The following is an 18,606-nucleotide window of genomic DNA, read 5'->3' as shown; positions in this document are numbered from 1 at the left end:
GCCTCTGCATTGACGGTTGCTTCAGGGAGTATCACACTTCCATGGAGTACTAAATTTATATGCCAATTTAGCACTGACATCGGATAAAAAAAACTGGTTCTCAGACTTGAGACACCCGGTAACAAAACAAGGGTTAACGACCAAACAAAACTTAATATTTATTACCCTGATACTGCAGTTTACAGAAACGCCACATTTGTAATCGTAAACTGCTGTATCAGTAAAAGGGAGGCCGCAAAAGTAAAGGACCGACATGGTTCCTGGAAGGCCGATTTTGATGGCCTTTTTTATTGACACCATGTCCCTTTTGAAGCCCCCCTGATGCCCCCCTAGAGTAAAAACTCCCTAAAAGTGACCCCATCTAAGAAACTACACCCCTCAAGGTATTCAAAACTGATTATACAAACTTTATTAACCCTTTAGGTGTTCCTCAACAGTTAATGGCAAATTGAGATGAAATTTCAGAATTTCAATTTTTGGTAACCTTGCCTCACAAAAATGTAATATAGAGCAACCAAAAATCATATTTACCCTAAAAATAGTCCCCAAAAAATTGCCACCTTATCCCGTAGTTTCCAAAATGGGGTCACTTTTAGGGAGTTTCTACTCCAGGGGTGCATCAGAGGGGTTGAAACAGGACACTGTGTAAATAAACCGGTCCATAAAAATCAGCCCTCCAAAAACCAAACGGCGCACCTTTCACTCTACGCCCCGCTGTGTGGCCGTACAGTAGTGTACGACCACATATTGGGTGTTTCTGTAAACGGCAGAGTCAGGGCAATAAAGATACAGTCTTGTTTGGCTGTTAACCCTTGCTTTGTTAGTGGAAAAAAATGGGTTAAAATGAACAATTAGTCCCTCGTGTACTGAAAGCTATTAAAGGGGTGGTCTTAAAGGGGTTGTCTCATCTTACCATTACTAAGGCGAGACGAGACAAAGTGCCGACCACCAACCGGGAAACAGCAAAGCGCGCCAACACTTGCTGTTTTAGTAGCTCCTGTTGCGGTCCACGGGAGCTTCACTGTTTTCTAGTCGGCTGGTGGTCGGGACTGTATCTCATCTTGTCATAGTAACGGCAAGATGACACAATCCCTTTAAGTTACAAATAGAGATATTAAAGGGGTATTCCCATCTCAGACAATGGGGGCATATCGCTAGGATATGCCCCCATTTTCCGAAAGGTGCGGGTCTACACTGAGAGCGAAGCGGGGAAAGTGGTGGCCAGAGAACCGCAGGCTTACCGGGTACGGCCACCATCAAGCTCTCTCCCCATAGAAGTTAATGGGAGCGCACTGCTCTTGCGAGGGCCACCGCTCCCATTCATTTCTATGGGGCCGACGTAAATAGCCGAGCTAGTGCTCGGCTATTTTTGGCGGCCCCATAGAAATGAATAGAGGGCAGCTGCGCATGTGCAGTGTGCCCTCCACGGATCTGTTCTCGATGTAGGTGTGGGTCCCAGAGGTGGGAACTGCACCTATCAGACAATGGGGGCATAATCCTAGCGATATGCCCCCATTGTCTGAGATGGGAATACCCCCTTAAACCCTTCCCGACATTTATCATACTAATACGTAATAGCAGGAAGCAACTTCCCGCAAATTGATGTACTAGTACAGGGGTGGCCAACCCGTGGCTCGAGTCAAATGCGGCTCTAGCTGTGGAGCCGGGCAGCAGTCAGGCCAGCTCACTCTCCACCCCATGCTCAGATCTCTTTTCCCGATCGGCACTGTTGCTAATTTGCAGCTCCTGCTCACTCTCCACTATGTACTGATGCACACAGTGTGAGAATGTAGTACGTGGAGACACGGACTATGACCTGACGTTGTGCTCATCAGGTCACAGTTGAGATCGTGTCAGACCAGCAGAGTAGCAGGTGCCCGAGCAGGAGCCCAGTGCCTCATCAGGAAAGGGAAGAGATTTTTTTAAATTATAAAACTGAGCATGGTGGTGGTGGGGGGGGGGGGGGGGGGAATCTGAGCATGGGGGGGGGGGGGGGGTCAGGTCTGAGCATGGGTTGGTCAGGTCTGAACATGGGTTGGTCAGGTGTCATGCCCTGCTCAGGCTATGTGCGGAGGTCTGCCAGGTTAGCAGCACGTGTGTAGCCTTTTGTTTTTGTTTTGGAGTTGAGCTATATCCGCCTCCCTTCAGGTGCACTGGGTGGGGTCGTTGGTTTGAGTTTAAATTACACCCACTCCCAGTGTCCTGTGCGGGTTATAGCTTCTGTCTGGCTCAGAGGAAGGAAGGAAGGAAGGATTTACTGTTCCTGCTCAGTAAAAGATAAGTTGCTTTTGTTTATCTTGTGGTTGTCTGTCTAGGCTGTTAGACCTGGAGGGGGCAGGCGTCTCTCTGAGGGAGCAGGCTGCCTCTTTCCCCCCTTTCACCATTTTAGGAATTTTAGGGAATCTTCAGCCTAGGCACGAGGACACGTTTATTCCCACCTTCAGGGTCTGAACGTGGGCATAGAAGTCTAGTGAGAGCTGGTAGGGATTTGTCAGGAGGTGACCTTATCCCCAGCTTCTTGCCTAGACACTTGTTTGTTGATTTTCTGTGTATCTTGTATCCTGTCCACCGTGACATTATAACCCGCCAATACTTTGACTGCCATTTCTCAGCTGTTTTGAGATGGAGTCCATTGATGCGCTAGTTGATCGCATGCAGGGATTATCCCTAGAGGTTGCTGATCTGCGAAATTCGGTCACACGGTGTCAGAATGCTCTGGCATCAGGTGCAATAGGAGGAAGTCAAATTTATGGGGAGCCTAAAGTCGCTCTCCCTGATAGATTTTCAGGGGGTGTGGAGGACTTTATCTGCTTTAAAGAGTCATGCAAGTTGTATTTTCGGCTGCGTCCATCTTCGTCTGGTGATGAGAGTCAGAGGGTAGGGATAATCATTTCCCTGCTTAAAGGGAACGGGCAATCCTGGGCCTTTTCTCTGCCGTCCGATTCTCTGGCCCTCCGGTCGGTGGAAGAATTTTTTTAAAGCCTTGGGATTAATTTATGATGATCCAGATCAGGTCTCGATGGCGGAATCTAAATTGCGTAATTTATTACAAGATGAACATACTGAAGAGGCTTACTGCGTTGAGTTTAGGAGATGGGCTACCGAGTCAGAGTGGAATGACCCCGCGTTACGTAGTCAGTTTTGTCAGGGGTTATCTGAGAGATTGAAATATGCCCTTGTACCCGGATACATTGGAGAATGCTATGTCTTTGGCAGTACGGTTAGATAGATGTATTAGAGAGAGGTGTAAGGTTCCCTTCGCGCAAGGGATCCCTTCTGTGAGTGGTTTCATCTCACCTGCTCCCCAGGGTGATCTGACATGTAACTCTGGGATAGGGGAGGAACCCATGCAGCTGGGTCAGGTATCTTTCCGTTCTGGTAGTAGGAACTTTAGGAGGTTGCATAAACTTTGTTATTACTGTGGAAAAAGTGGTCATTTTATTTTTTCCTGTCCTTTTGTTAAACCGCATGTTGATGAGAAAGAATCACAAAGAGGTTTACGTAAAGAAAAAGAAAAAACATCCCTGACTCTTGGTAGTGTGAATGGGGTGGTGGAGCAAGCAGGTGTGCAAGCTCCCTGTAATACTCATTTTCTCCTTCCAGCTATGGTGGCGCTAGACTCAAGAATTTTTTTTGTTGAAGTATTTATTGACTGTGGTGCTGGGGTAAACCTTATTGATTTTCTTTTTCTTCAAAATCTGGGTCTAAGTACTTGAACTTTAGAAAGAGAGATTCCGGTTTTCGCAATTGATTCTTCCCCTCTTTCTCAAAGGAGTCTCACTCATATTGCTCATGGTATTCGGTTAAGGGTGGGTGATTCACATGTTAAAATCATGTTGTGTTTTGTCATGAAGGACTTGCCCGCTCCTATAGTCTTAGGGTTACCGTGGTTGACAAAACATAACCCAATTATAGATTGGCAAGCAAGACAGATCATTGGTTGGAGTGAATTTTGTTCGGACAATTGTCTTGGCACTTCTATCTCTGGTGTGTCTACTACGGCTTTACCTCAGTATCTCTCAGATTTTGCGGATGTCTTTTCGGAGGGTGGCGCTCAGGAATTGCCCCCTCATTGTGACTTTGATTGTCCAGTTAATCTCATCCCAGGGGCTAAGTTGCCAAAGTCTCAGCTTTACAATCTTTCTCAACCTGAAAGAGAGGTCATGCGGAAGTATATTGCCGAGAGTTTGGCAAAAGGTCATACAGTATGAGTCTCCGGTGGCAGTGGGCTCATTCTTTGTAAAGAAAAAGGATGGATCGCTGAGACCTTGTTTGGATTTCCGGGAATTGAACCGTATTACGGTCCGTGATCCGTATCCCCTTCCTTTGATCTCCAATCTTTTTGATCAGATTGTTGGAGCCAAGGTGTTCTCCAAGTTGGATTTAAGAGGGGTCTACAATCTGATCAGAATCAAGGAAGGGGATGAGTGGAAAACAGCCTTCAACAAGCACGAGGGTCATTTCGAGAATCTGGTTATGCCTTTTAGGTTAACTAACGCGCCAGCGGTATTTCAGCGATTCGTCAATTACATTTTCCATCATTTTGTGGGGAGGTTCGTGGTAGTTTACTTGGATGACATTCTAATTTACTCTCCTGATCTGAAGACCCATCAGGATCACGTGAGGCAGGTTTTGACGATCCTTCGGGAGAATAAATTATATGCCAAATTGAAGAAATGTGTGTTTTCTGTGCAGGAGCTTCCGTTTCTGGGATATCTGCTTTCTGACTCTGGTTTTCGTATGGACCCCAAAAAGGTCCGGGCGGTTCTGGAATGGGACCGACCGGAGAATCAGAAAGCTTTGATGCGGTTTTTGGGGTTTACTAATTATTATAGAAAATGTATCTTTAACTATTCTACCATTGTAAAACCTCTGACCGATATGACTAAGAAGGGCGCCGACGTCTCTGTCTGGTCGGATGAGGCATTGCAGGCTTTTTTGACTATTAAGGAATGTTTTGCGTCTGCTCCCATTCTGGTGCAGCCCGATGTGTCTCAGCCATTCGTGGTGGAGGTTGATGCATCAGAAGTGGGGGTTGGAGCAGTGCTGTCACAGGGTTCATCTCCTGGCAAATGGGTTCCGTGTGCTTTTTTTTTCCAAGAAGCTCTCGGTCGCCGAGAGGAATTATGATGTAGGAGATAGGGAATTGCTGGCCATCAAATTGGCCTTTGAGGAATGGCGTCACTGGTTGGAGGGGGCGTCTCATCCCGTTACAGTATATACAGATCATAAGAATTTGGCTTACCTGCAATCTGCCAAGCGTCTGAATCCTAGACAGGCCACATGGTCACTGTTCTTTACTAGGTTAAATTTTGTGGTTACTTTTCGCCCGGGGGTTAAAAACGTCAAGGCAGATGCGTTGTCTCGCAGTTTTCCTGGGGGATGTGATTCAGAGGATCCTGCTCCGATTTTGGCTGATGTGGTGGTGATCTCCGCTCTGTACCCCGAATTGGAGATGGAGGTGTTGGGAGCCCAGGAGGGGGCTCCTGGTTCTTGTCCCCCAGGTATTCAAGGAACATCACGATACTGTCCTTGCTGGACATCCTGGTGGCAAGTCCACCTTTGATCTTGTGTCCCGGAGGTTCTGGTGGCCCGGGTTATGTAAGAGTGTTGAGGATTACGTAGCAGCTTGTGAAACCTGTGCACGGTCAAAGGTTGCTCATACTCGACCAGCTGGTTCACTTCTTCCTTTGTCTATTCAGTCTCGTCCTTGGACGCACTTGTCTATGGACTTTATTACGGAGTTCCTCCGGGAAAACAGTAATTTTAGTGGTTGTTGACCGTTTTAGTAAAATGGCTCACGTTGTATCGTTAGCCAGTCTGCCCAATGCCAAGACTCTTGTTCAGATTTTTGTTGATAATATCGGGAAATTGCATGGCATTCCCTCGGATGTGGTTTCTGATAGGGGCACCCAGTTTGTCTCCACGTTTTGGAGGGCGTTCTGCTCTTGGCTTGGCATTCAACTTTCATTCTCTTCGGCTTTTCATCCGCAGTCGAATGGGCAGACAGAGCGTACTAATCAAAACCTGGAGACCTACTTGAGGTGCTTTGTGGCTGAGAATCAGGAGGACTGGTCCTCATTCTTGTCCCTAGCAGAGTTTGCTTTGAATAACCGTAGGCAGGAGTCCACAGGTAAGTCGAAATTTTTTGGCGCATACGGTTTTCTTCCTCAGTTTGGTACCTTTTCTGGGACTAGTTCCTCTGGGATGCCAGAGGAGGACAGATTTTCTTCTGCCTGGTCTTCTATCTGGCGGAGGATCCAAGTGAATTTGGAGAAGATGGGTGAGAGGTATAAGCGAATGGCTGACAAGAGACGTATGACTGGTCCAGACCTGTGTGTGGGTGATCTGGTGTGGTTATCTACTAAAAATATTAAACTGAGAGTACCATCTTGGAAACTGGGTCCAAGATTTATTGGACCTTACAAAATATCTGCGGTGGTCAATCCAGTAGCGTTTCGTCTGGATCTTCCGCAGACTTGGAGGATCCATGATGTGTTCCAAAAGTCGTTACTGAAGAGATATGTGAAACCGGTAGAACCATCGCCATTGCCTCCTCCCCCTGTTCTGGTTGATGGAAATTTAGAGTTCGAGATCTCCAGGGTTCTCGACTCAAGAGTTCTTCGGGGTTCCCTTCAGTACCTGGTACACTGGAGGGGATACGGCCCTGAGAAAAGGATGTGGGTTCCGGCTGTGGATGTTAGTGCCAGCCGACTGGTGAGGGCTTTTCACAGATCCCACCCGGATAAAGTTGGGCCGGGGTGTTCAGAGGTCACCCGTAGAAGGGGGGGTAGTGTCATGCCCTGCTCAGGCTATGTGCGGAGGTCTTCCAGGTTCGCAGCACGTGTGTAGCCTTTTGTTTTAGTTTTGGAGTTGAGCTATATCCGCCTCCCTTCAGGTGCACTGAGTGGGGTCGTTGTTTTGAGTTTAAATTACGCCCACTCCCAGTGTCCTGTGCAGGTTATAGCTTCTGTCTGGCTCAGAGGAAGGAAGGATTTGCTGTTCCTGCTCAGTAAAAGATAAGTTGGTTTTGTTTATCTTGTGGTTGTCTGTCTAGGCCAGTGATAGCGAACCTTTTACAGACCGAGTGCCCAAACTGTAACATAAACCCACTTATTTATCGCAAAGTGCCAACACAGCAATTTACCTTGAATTCTACAGTCCAATATAGAATATCTTCCATGTACTTTATCATTTATCTACAATAGCCTTTATCATTTATCTACATTCAGTGCGCTGCCTGTGCTGTTCATGGTGCGCCCTGCGCTAATGACTGACAGGAGAAGTCTAAGGCATATTGGTACAACATAGACGCTTTCCAGGGTGTGGGTGCCCACAGAGAGGGCTCTGAGTGCCGCCTCTGGCACCCGTGCCATAGGTTCGCCATCACTGGTCTAGGCTGTTAGAGAGACGCCTGCCCCATCCAGGTCTGAGGGAGCAGGCTGCCTCTTTCCCCCCTTTCACCATTTTAGAATTTTAGGGAATCTTCAGCCTAGGCACGAGGACACGTTTATTTCCACCTTCAGGGTCTGAACGTGGGCATAGAAGTCTAGGGAGAGCTGGTAGGGATTTGTCAGGAGGTGACCTTATCCCCAGCTTCTTGCCTAGACACTTGTTTGTTGATTTTCTGTGTATCTTGTAACCTGTCCGCCGTGACATCAGGTCTGAGAAGGGGGAGATCTGAGCACTGAGGGTCTTATTTGTGTTGTCTGATCCAAGCATTGGGGGTCTTATTTGGAGGTCTGATGAGGTTTGGGGATCTTATTTTAGGTCAGATGAGGATTGGGGATCTGATTTATTAGTCTGATCTGAGGTCTGATGAAAAATATATTTTTTCTTTTTTTTCTCTGCTAATGAAAAATAATAAAAAAATATTTTTATCAGACCTCAGATTAGATGAAAAAAAAATGTTTCCTCTTATTTTTCTTTGTTCAAACCTAGGTGCATCTTGTAGGGCGAAAAAAACGGTGACTCGTGTATAAATGTATAGCTTGTGGCTCCTGGTAGTCATACAGTACTTTTTTTTTTTTTGGGCTCTTTGTGTCTGTAAGACTGGCCACCCCTGTACTAGTACGTCATGCTGATCAGGCGGGCACTGGAGCTGTGCATGCACAATCCGTGCAGGGGCCCTTCTGTGACTGGCGATCAACACATATACCGCGATCAACACTGACAGCAGCATATACGAGGATAGCAGGGAGGGGGTTCCCTTGGCCTCTCCGTCACACCCCTGAGCTGCGGTGACAGGGTACCAATGGCTGCCATGGCAACCCCAAGCCTCGCAAAGGTCTCAGGGTCTGCTGTGTACGGAAGCCTATGACTCCCATTTTCAATGTAGTACAATACAGCATGTACTGTAATGCATTAAAAAAAAAAAAAAAAAGGAAAAATTATTATTATTATTTTATTTTTTTTAAATGCCCCTTTACCTTCATCAAGCCTTTCTTGCTTTCTTAAAAACGAGCGGCTCTTTAAAATATCAAATGATCTATTCCCTCAGGTGCATGCCGTAAAAAAAAATGAATAAATAAAAACTGTGCCAAAACTGAAGTTTTTTGGTTACCTTGCCCCAAAAAAGTGTAATATCGAGTGATCAAAAAATGTACCCAAAAGTGGTACCAATAAAACGTCAACTCTTCCCACGAAAAAACAAGCCCCCACACAAGATGATTGGCAGAAATGGCTTTCAGAAAATGGCAACACAAAAAACATTATTTAAAATGCTTTTATTGTGTAAAGCTGAAACAAAAAAATTAAAGGGAACCTGTCGCCGGGATTTTGTGTATAGAGCTGAGGAAATGGGTTGCTAGATGGCTGCTAGCACATCCGCAATACCCAGTCCCCATAGCTCTGTGTGCTTTTATTGTGTAAAAAAACCCGATTTGATACATATGCAAATTAACCTAAGATGAGTCCTGTACGTGAGATAAGTCAGGGACAGGACTCACCTCAGGTTAATTTGCATATGTATCAAATAGTTTTTTTTTTACACAATAAAAGCACAAAGAGCTATGGGGACTGGGTATTGCGGATGTGCTAGCGGCCATCTAGCAGCCCATGTCCTCAGCTCTATACCCAAAATCCAGGTGACAGGTTCCCTTTAAAATAGACGTATTACATATCGCTGCGTCCGTAACAAACTGCTCTATAAACATTATCTACAACCTCAGGTGAACGCCGTCAAAAAATTAAATAAAAACTGTGTCAAAACTGTTACCTTGCCTCACATAAAGCATAATATCGAGTGATAAAAAATATGTACCCTAAAATAGTACCAATGAAACTGTCAACTTATCCTGTAGTTTCCAAAATGGGGTCACTTTTTGGGAGTTTCCACGGATGCATCAGGGGATCTTTAAATGCAACATGCCACCTGAAAATTATCCCAGTGAAATCTGCCCTCCAAAATCCATATGTTGCTCTTTCCCTTTTGCACCCTGCTCTGTGCCCATACAGCAGCTTACGACCACATAGTGGGTGTTTCTGTAAACTGCAGAATTGGGGTAATAAATATTGAGTTGTATTTGTCTGTTAACCCTTGCTACGCTACAGGAAAAAAATGGATTAAAATAGAAAATCTGCAAAAAAAAATTTTTTAATTTTTTTAAATTTGGAAATTTCTCCTCTATTTTCCTTTAAAGGGAATCTGTCACCTGCTTTTAGCATTTTAAGCTTTCAACATTGCGATGTTCAATAAAGTACCTTATTTCCTGCAGTGGTCTTCTTACTTTATTTCGTTTTGCCATTTTGATAAAAAAGCTCTTTTTCTGATATGCTAATGAAGCTCCAAGGTGCCCAGAGGGGCTTTTCCTCTCTGGAGCCCAGTGACACCCCCCTGCAGTGCCCAGCCCGCCTTAATTTGAATCCCAAGAACGCCTCCTGATCCTGAAATAACCTCCCACAGCCCAGGCAAACGGTTCCGCCACGTCATCTTCTACCTTCAAGAAATGCCCCGTTGTTCTTCCTGTCGGCCGCCAGAAATATCACGGCCTGCGCGAATATCAAGCTCCCGAGGCAACAGTGCTCAGATTACGTCACTGGGCTCGGCGCATGCCCAGTGAGACTTTTGAGGCTGTTGCCCTCAGGAGCTTGATGATCGCGCAGGCGTAGGCCGCAGGCAGTACTGCGCCTGCGCGAGATTTCTGGTGGCCGACAGGAAGAAGAATGGGGCATTTCTTGAAGGTAGAAGATGACGTGGGGAGGGGGCGGAACCGTTTGCCGGGGCTGTGGGGAGGTTATTTCAGGATCAGGAGGCGTTCTTGGGATTCAAATTAAGGCGGGCAGGGCACTGCAGGGGGGCGTCACTGGGCTCCAGAGAGGAAAAAAATGCCCCTCTGCGCACCTTGGAGCTTTATTAGCATATCATAAAGAGAGCTTTTTTATCAAAATGACAAAACGAATTAAAGTAAGAAGACCACTGCAGGAAATAAGGTACTTTAGTGAACATGGCAATGTTGACATCTTAAAATGCTAAAAGCAGGTGACAGATTCCCTTTAATTCTTGTGCAACACCTAAATTGTTAACAAAGTTTGTAAAATCAGATTTGAATAATTTGAGGGGTGTAGTTTCTAAAATGGGATAATTTATGGGTGGTTTCTATTATGCAAGCCCCACAAAGTCACTTCACAACTGAATTGGTCCTTTAAAAAGTGGGTTTTGGAAATGTTCTTAAAATTGCATCTAAATCCATCTAACATCCCCCCCAAAAATTAAATAAATAAAATGACATTTACTAAATGATGCCAACATAAAGTAAATATATGGGGAATGTATATTTATTTTATCCATTTGTCTTAAATGCAAATCTCAATCTGCTCAGCTCCTCCTGCTCGATAACATGCTGCCTGCAGATTGCACTGCCTTTTGTGGTGACAGTTCGTCTTTAAGCAGCTGAATTACATGAAAAGGTGACTGAGCACACACCTAAGCTGTGATGGATCCTGCATCCCCAGGACATGACACACAAGATTCTGACAAAATCCATAACATGCAAACAGCACTGCATTTTCGGACACATTTGCCAACAAAGCAGGGACAGTGCCATGATACAACCCTCGCAATCCCTCTGTGCGGTATGTTCGCACGCTGCAGTCCATGAAACCTCGATACATAGATGGGAAAGTCTGCATCTTAACCTTGGCTGTATCAAAGGGCTGTCCACTGAACACACATGCCACGCCACCTAAAGGAAATTAGCAAGATAAGACCTATATGTAAAAAATACATAAAACTTACCATATGATAATAGGAAGTAAATGCATACATCAGATTATTATTAATGTCCAGATTATGTTTCTTTAAAAAGAAGGCCACATGGCCCAAGAAAACCCCAATAAAGCGCACATCCACCAATTATAAAACAAATACTTGTCTTTGTAGTCCAATAAAATTCAAGTATTGGTTTTATAATTGGTGGATGTGCACTTTATTGGGGTTTTCTTCGGCCATGTGGCTTTTTGAACATATATATGTGTTGAACTGCCAGTGCACTCCATTTGCATTTGTGTGTGCCCCCCCCCCCCCCCCCCCCCCCCCCCCACACCATTTAGGCCAGATTATGTTTCTTCACTTTAGGGCTACTGTAATACAGTCTTAGGGCTCTTACACACGGCCGTATTTATTTTATGGCCCGCAAAAAACGGATCCACCCCAAAAAAATAAAAATAAAATGAAGACGTGCGTGTGCGTTCCGTATTTTGCGGAACTGAACAGCTGGCCTCTAATATAACAGTACTATCCTCGTCTGTGATGTGGACAATAATAGGACATGTTCTATATTTTGGCGAAACGGAAAAATGGAAATGGAATGCACACGTAAGTAACTTCTGTTTTTTTTTGCGGATCTATTGCAATGAATGGTTCCGCATACAGTCAGCAAAAAAAACTGAACGGACACGGAAAGAAAATACGTTTGTGTGCATGAGTCCTATGCAGATACTGCCAAAGAGGGGAGTCACTGAAGCTGCATGCTGGTGCGCTACTCAGCTATGGGCATTGTGTCGGACTACTGATGGGATATTGAAACACAGTGGGCATGGAGACAAGGTGGGACCACTAGAATGGAGACAGGATGAGGGGTCTAAGCAAGATTTTGAGCTTTGACAACAATGTGACAAACTAAAAAAAAAAAATTTGAAAGATTTTTGCAAAAGTGACATATTGTATACTCATTAGTTTCAGGGGTTTGACGTTGTCACCAGTGCTTTATAAATTATATTTACTTGGACCACACTCCCAAGCTATGAACAGTGAGCCAAGAGAACAAAAATGGGAGGCCTGAAACTGTACAATAATCTACAAAGCCAAAGTGCTATATATGGCTGTTACTGATGGAGTCCAAGGCCTCATTCACATGACTGTGTACATCGCAGCCTGTAATACACTGCTCAGTATATTCCAATTCTCTATTGTGATGCTGCTTAGGTCTGTGTTGGGCGCCGTATTATGGACAGAGTTTTCAAAAACAGGCTGATGCATAGCCTGATGGAGCGTGCTGTCATTTTGTTGTGGAAACACTATTTTATAGGACACTACACATTGTCCCACCATATTTATTACCTCTTACCACCACCATATTTAAAGAGGCTATTCAGGAAAAGATCTTTATGACTTATCCTCTGGATAGGTCATCGGAATCAGATCTGTTGGGGTGCAATACCCAGGGCTCATGCCAATAAGCTGTTAGAAGAGGCCTTAGTGCCACAGCCTCTTCCTAGGTCAGTGACATCACTGTACATCTGTCACATGGCCTAGTTACAGCTCAGCCGCATTTAAGTCAAAATGGGGCCGAGCTGCAATACCAAGCACTGCCACTATACGATGTACGGCGCTGTCCTTGGAAAGCTGTTGGGAGCCTGTATCGCTCACCAGAGCTCCCTGAAACAGCTGATTGGTGAGGATGCCAGGATTTGGAACCCCACTGAGGTGATAATGATTACCTATTCTGAGGATAAGGCATCATTATCTTTTCCAGGATAACCCTATAAAGATCCGATATTGTCATAAGTATGAGACCTCAGACAGACGGTAGACATCAAATATGAATGGTATATCTAGTGAAAGGTTTATTAGTGGTATTTTAAAAACTTAGAGAAGATCAGATATTCAGTTCTTGGATGTGTCAAGGTCAAAAAACAGTGCCTGAAGGGCAATTGCATTGCACACTCAGGATTTATGGGTTCTTCTGACACCTTGTGGTACAGGTCAGTAAGTAATACTATATAAGATTGACAAAAGCCAACAGGTATGAAACTTATAGTGGTCTTTAGCATAATGATGGCACCAGGGTAGTTGTCAGTTTTACCTGTGTTGCAATACAGTACTGACCTATAGCCATGGCCAAAAGTTTTGAGACAGACACAAATTTTGGTTTTCACAAAGTTTGCTGCTTCAGCTTTTATGGTGGCAATTTGCACTAATTCTAGATTATTATGAAAAGTGATCAGATGAACTGCAAAGTCATTCCTTGCCATTAAATTAACTTTATAAAAAAAAAAAAAAAAAAAAAAAAAATTTCTTCTGCATTTCAGCCCTGCCACAAAATGACCGGCTAACATCATTTCAGTGATCATCTCTTTAGCTCAGGAGAAAGTGTTAACAAGAACAAGGCAGCAGAGTGAATTAGAAGAGCAGACTGGTTGCTTCAAATCATTGTTTTCTAATGTTAAAGGGGTCGTCTCATCATGGACAATGGGGGTATATCGCTAGGATATGCCCCCATTGTCTGATAGGTGCGGTTCCCACGGCTGGGACCCGTACCTATATCGAGAATGGAACCCCACAAGGTGGTGGCTGGAGGACTCCGGCATCGTCTCCCACATGCGCGGCCACCGCTCCCATTCATTTCTATGGGGCCGACGGAAATAGCCGAGCCAGTGCTCGGCTATTTTTGCCGGCCTCATAGAAAATGAATGGAGGGCAGCTGAGCATGAGCAGTGCGCTCTCCTTCACTTGCAGGGCTCTGTTTTTGATATAGGTGGGGGTCCCAGTGGGACCCACACCTATAAGACAATGGGGGCATATCTTAGCGATATGTCCTCATTGTCCATGATGAGACAACCCCTTTAACCATGGTTACCTCCAAGGAAACAAGTGCAGTCAACATTGCTGTGCATCAAAATGGTTTCACAGGCAGGGTCATTGCTGCTTCTAAGATCACACCTAAACCAGCCTTTTATCAGATCACCAAGAACATTGAGAAAATGAAGGATTCAGGGTGCCGAAGAAAATCCAGCCAGGTCTGTCTCCTAAAGAGGATTCAACTATGGGATTGGGTGACCAGCAGCGGAGTGCTTTCTCAGGAATGGTAGCAAGTGGCACGCACAGTGAGGCAAAGGCTTTTGAAGAGTGGCCTGGTGTCAAGAAGGGCAGCAATGAAGCCGCTTCTCTCCAAGAAAAACATCAAGGACAGACAGACATTCTGCAGGAAATGCTTCCATGGGGTTCCGATCTGTGTTTCTGTTCCGCATCTCCATGATTGCGGACCCATTCAAGTGAATGGGTCTGCATCCGTGATGCGGAGTGCACACAGGCCGGTGCCCGTGTATTGCGGACCCACCGTATGCGAGCCGCAATACGGCCATGGGCACACAATGTTCGTGTGCAAGAGGCCCAAGTTAGAATGGGCTGCCATCTGTCAGGACTCGGCCCAGAAGCTTATATCCAACAGGCCAGGGAAAACTGCAGAAGTCTTGATAAAGAAGGGTCAACACTGGAAATATTGGGGGAGATTTATCAAACTGGTGTAAAGAAGAACTGGCTTAGTTGCCCATAGCAACCAGATTCCACCTTTCATTTTTCACAGCTTGTTTGGAAGATGAATGGTGGAATCTGATTGGATGCTATGGACAACTAAGCCAGTTCTACTTTACACCAGTTTGATAAATCTCCTCCATTGAGTCTTTGCATAAACTTGATGGATTTGTCAATAGAAGTTAAACATATTAAATACTTATAATTGTCCTTCATCTGACAAAAAGACTGAAAAATACTGAAGCAGCAATCTATGAAAAACTAAATTTGTGTCAGTCTGAAAACTTTAGGACATGACTGTACCTGTTCATTAGAAGCATAAGGGTGCCTTCACATGTGCAAAAAGCTGCCAGAAAATACACAGGAGGGGATTTCTACAAAAGTGTAGCTTTTGGAGAGCATTTTTGCACAAATGTCTGTGCAAACCGGCCATTGAAATAATTGTTGGCATTCGGTGTTTGAAAAGCAGCAACACGTCATTATGTACACAGCAGTTATTCTGCAGCGGAGCACGGGGCCGGGATTGACGCTTTTTAAACTCATAGGATAACAGGGGGGAAGTTTTATGTTGCATATTTTTGGTGAATATTTCTGCCACGCGTGAAGACACCCTAAGGGCAGTTTCAGACGAGTGTGCCCACTGTTGGGCCTCTTGCCCATGACCGTGTGTCCCCCGTGGCTGTATTGCGGCCTGCATACGGCAGGTCCACAATACACAGGACACCGGCCGTGTGCATTCCGCATCACAGATGCGGACTCATTCACATGAATGGGTCCGCAAATTCGGAGATGTGGTGCGGAACGGAAGCACTATGGCGTTCTTTCGTGGGGTTCCATTCCATTCCGCAAAAAGATAGATCTTGTCCTATCTTTTTGCGGAACGGACGGATTGCAGACCACATTCAAGTGAATGGGGTCGCGATCCGCATGTGACTGGCCCACAGTCGGTGCACGTGCATTGCAGTCCGCAACACGGGCAGCACACATTCGTATGCAAGAGGCCTGGGAAACACTCTCCACATGGGAGTCCAATATACTGGACTGGACACTTCTCCTGTGACAGGACCACATCATTTATAATGCTGTGTGTCTCTGGCGGACCTCTGCTGAAATGATTAGGCTGCATTCACACAACCATGCTTCCGGGTCTGTGCGGCCATACTGCAAAAGATAGGACATATCCTCTCATTGTCTGCAACATGCGGATCGTGAACCCAGAGACACACAGCATTATAAAGCATCATAATGCTGTGCGGTCCTTTCACAGGAGCAGTGTTCACTATGGGAAACGATCCTATGCAGGGTGTTACTTCTTTGTAATCAATTGATTCTTTCTGCACGTTTTTCTCCTCATCACTCACCCATTGCCCCTGATGTCAAATTAATTAGAACCTGCACAAAATGTGAGGGGTGGCTTTGATCAGGTGACATATCAACCTAGAGAAAATCATAAAAAGATGACATTAGACAGCGTTTATTTATCCCATAGTTATGAAAAATACAGCAGACAAGTGAAGCAGTTGCCCACAGCAACCAATCAACTTGCAGATTTTATATGTGTAAGGCCTCATGCACACGACCGTGGTGTGTTTTGCGGTCCGCAAATCTGGGATCCGCAAAACACGGATGGCGTTCGTGCGCGTTCCGCATTTTGCGAAACGGCACGGACAGCCTTCAATATAAATGCCTATTCTTGTCTGCAAAGCGCGGACAAGAATAGGACAGATTCCGGATGCGGACCAAAACAACGGCCGTGTGCATGAGGCCTAACGCAGGTTAAAAAATGTAAGCTAAATTCTAATTGACAATTGTTCCATTTATAATAAGCGAGTCCATCCAAAGAAAGTTGCAAATTAATTAATTTAGTTTAGGAGCACATTTCAGTAGGGTCAACCCTATTAAAACTAGGCATACTGCCTGGTAGGATTGATCCTGCTGATTACAATTATATCCTTGTTAAAATTGGTTTTGGCGTTCCGGAGAAAAAAAAAACAACAAAAAAAACTGTAAATTTTAATGCAATGCTCCTTAGCTTTCCAGTGTTGGCCAAGCCATCATCGGCATCGAGAATAAGGCCCCTTTCACATGATTTAGTATTCCGCGCGGGTGCAATGCATGATACGAATGCATTGCACCAGCACGGAATCCGGACCTATTCATTTCAATGGGGCTGTGTTTATATGCGTTGGTTTTCACGCATCACTTGTGCATTGCGTGAAAATCGCAGCATGTTCTATATTCTGCTATTTTCACGCAACGCTGGCCCCATAGAAGTGAATGGGGCTGCGTGAAAAAAGTGCAGATGCGATGTGTTTTTTCAGGAATGGTTGCTAAGAGATGTTGTTTGTAAACATTCCGTTTTTTTATCACGCGCGTGCAAAACACATTAAATAGCATTGCACTCGCGTGGAAAAAACTGAACAACTGAACGCGATCGCAAACAAAACCGAATGGACTTGCTTGCGAAATTACGCAGCTTTCTCTGAACGCATCCACAACGCATCCTAATCCAGACACGCTCATCTGCAAGGGGCCCAAGGGTACGGCGCCAGGATCGCAGGAGCATCACAGTGTAGTGGTGATTCCATAGAAATAAATGGGATCGCAGTGCAATTGCACCGGACACGCAGGTCCTACAAAATACAGCAGTAGTGGATTTTTCACGAGTCTCATTTTAGGGTCGCAGCAAACATTCAAGTCATGCTGCAATCCCATTAATTTTTATGGGATCACCGTCACAATGCCTCTCCTTTTTTCTCAGGAAGGCCACAACCTATTTTCAAAAGTGAAGTATCATTGTAATCAGCAGGATCTACCCTACCAGGAAGTATACCTGGTTTCATGGGGTTGATCCTGCTGTTGGGTGCTCTTCAAGCTAACCTTTGTAGCCTCCACCACAGAGTCAGTCCTCCAGCATACTGCACTATAATGACAGACCTCAATGGGGTCCGTCGGGCGCTGTCGGTGGCTAGAACACCTGTACACAAAAAATGCACCAAAAATGCCAAACATCTTTAATAAACGTCCCACATTTCTATAGACCCTCTAAATTTTTGTTGGGTTGTATTGAATTCTAAATGTGGAGGCACAATAGAAACCTACCTGGAAAACCTATTATGACTCTGTAGTGCCATGTCATTTCATGTGCATGACGCCCTATAGAGAACCCAATTACAGCCAAATAAATGTGAATTAAATCCATGGCCGAAAACAGAGGCTGCCCAGAAATCATCTGTGGCGGTATGGACGGCAGTGTGGACTTCCGCTGACAACAATTGGGGCAGTTTCCAGCCCAGAAATCTGTGCATAAAAATGCTTTGTGAAATTAGGCTGGAATTCTGCATGCAGTTTTTGAGGTAAGTCAGGAGTGGATTTAAAAGGAATGGAAATCTAAAAGGACTTTGCACCTCAAACTCCAGGTGCACATTAAAGCCCATAGAAGCACAGTGCAGCAGCACAAGCCTCTGCGACTGCAGATGAATGACAGCCAGACTCTGATCACAGGTTTTGCATGAGCAGCACCTGACTGTGGAATGGAGGTGTGTGGCCATATTGGTTCCTCAACCCCATCTGGGGAGAGGCCAGACCTAGAACTCTGACTCTTGGCCAACACCAGGGGTGGAAGCCAGAGCAGGACTGGCACTTCTCCAGCTTCGGCTGTGGGATGGCTCTAGTCCTGGTCCCTTGCATGAGCCTTCTGGCCCGGAGGAGGGATTGGTTTATGGGGGGCCCTTCTCTTATGGAGGGAGAGGGCCTGCGAGGGATCGTGACCTAATGCACGTTTTTGTGTGGCACACTGCACGATTTTGATACACAGGTGTAGAAAGCACGTACCTCAGGCTTTCAAAAGAACC

The 18,606-nt window shown here is 45.3% G+C and overlaps 1 protein-coding gene across 1 annotated transcript in view; it reads right to left on the bottom strand.

Moving 5' to 3' along the window:
• Positions 1-16,183, bottom strand: part of LOC120978074 (mitochondrial ornithine transporter 1-like) — a 28,667-nt gene extending 12,484 nt beyond the window's left edge. The window contains exons 1-2 of the mRNA XM_040406310.1: positions 16,114-16,183; positions 10,925-11,183 (exon numbers count right to left, since the gene is read on the bottom strand). Coding sequence (XP_040262244.1) covers positions 10,925-11,183; positions 16,114-16,183 — 329 coding nt within the window. The remainder of the gene's footprint in view (positions 1-10,924; positions 11,184-16,113) is intronic.
• Between the last annotated feature and the right edge of the window lie 2,423 nt (positions 16,184-18,606).

This window comes from Bufo bufo, chromosome 8, assembly GCF_905171765.1.
Source record: "Bufo bufo chromosome 8, aBufBuf1.1, whole genome shotgun sequence".
In the NCBI taxonomy this organism is placed as follows: Eukaryota; Metazoa; Chordata; class Amphibia; order Anura; family Bufonidae; genus Bufo; species Bufo bufo.
Note: the sequence above shows the minus strand (reverse complement) of the source record. Positions and strands in the feature narration are given on the sequence as shown.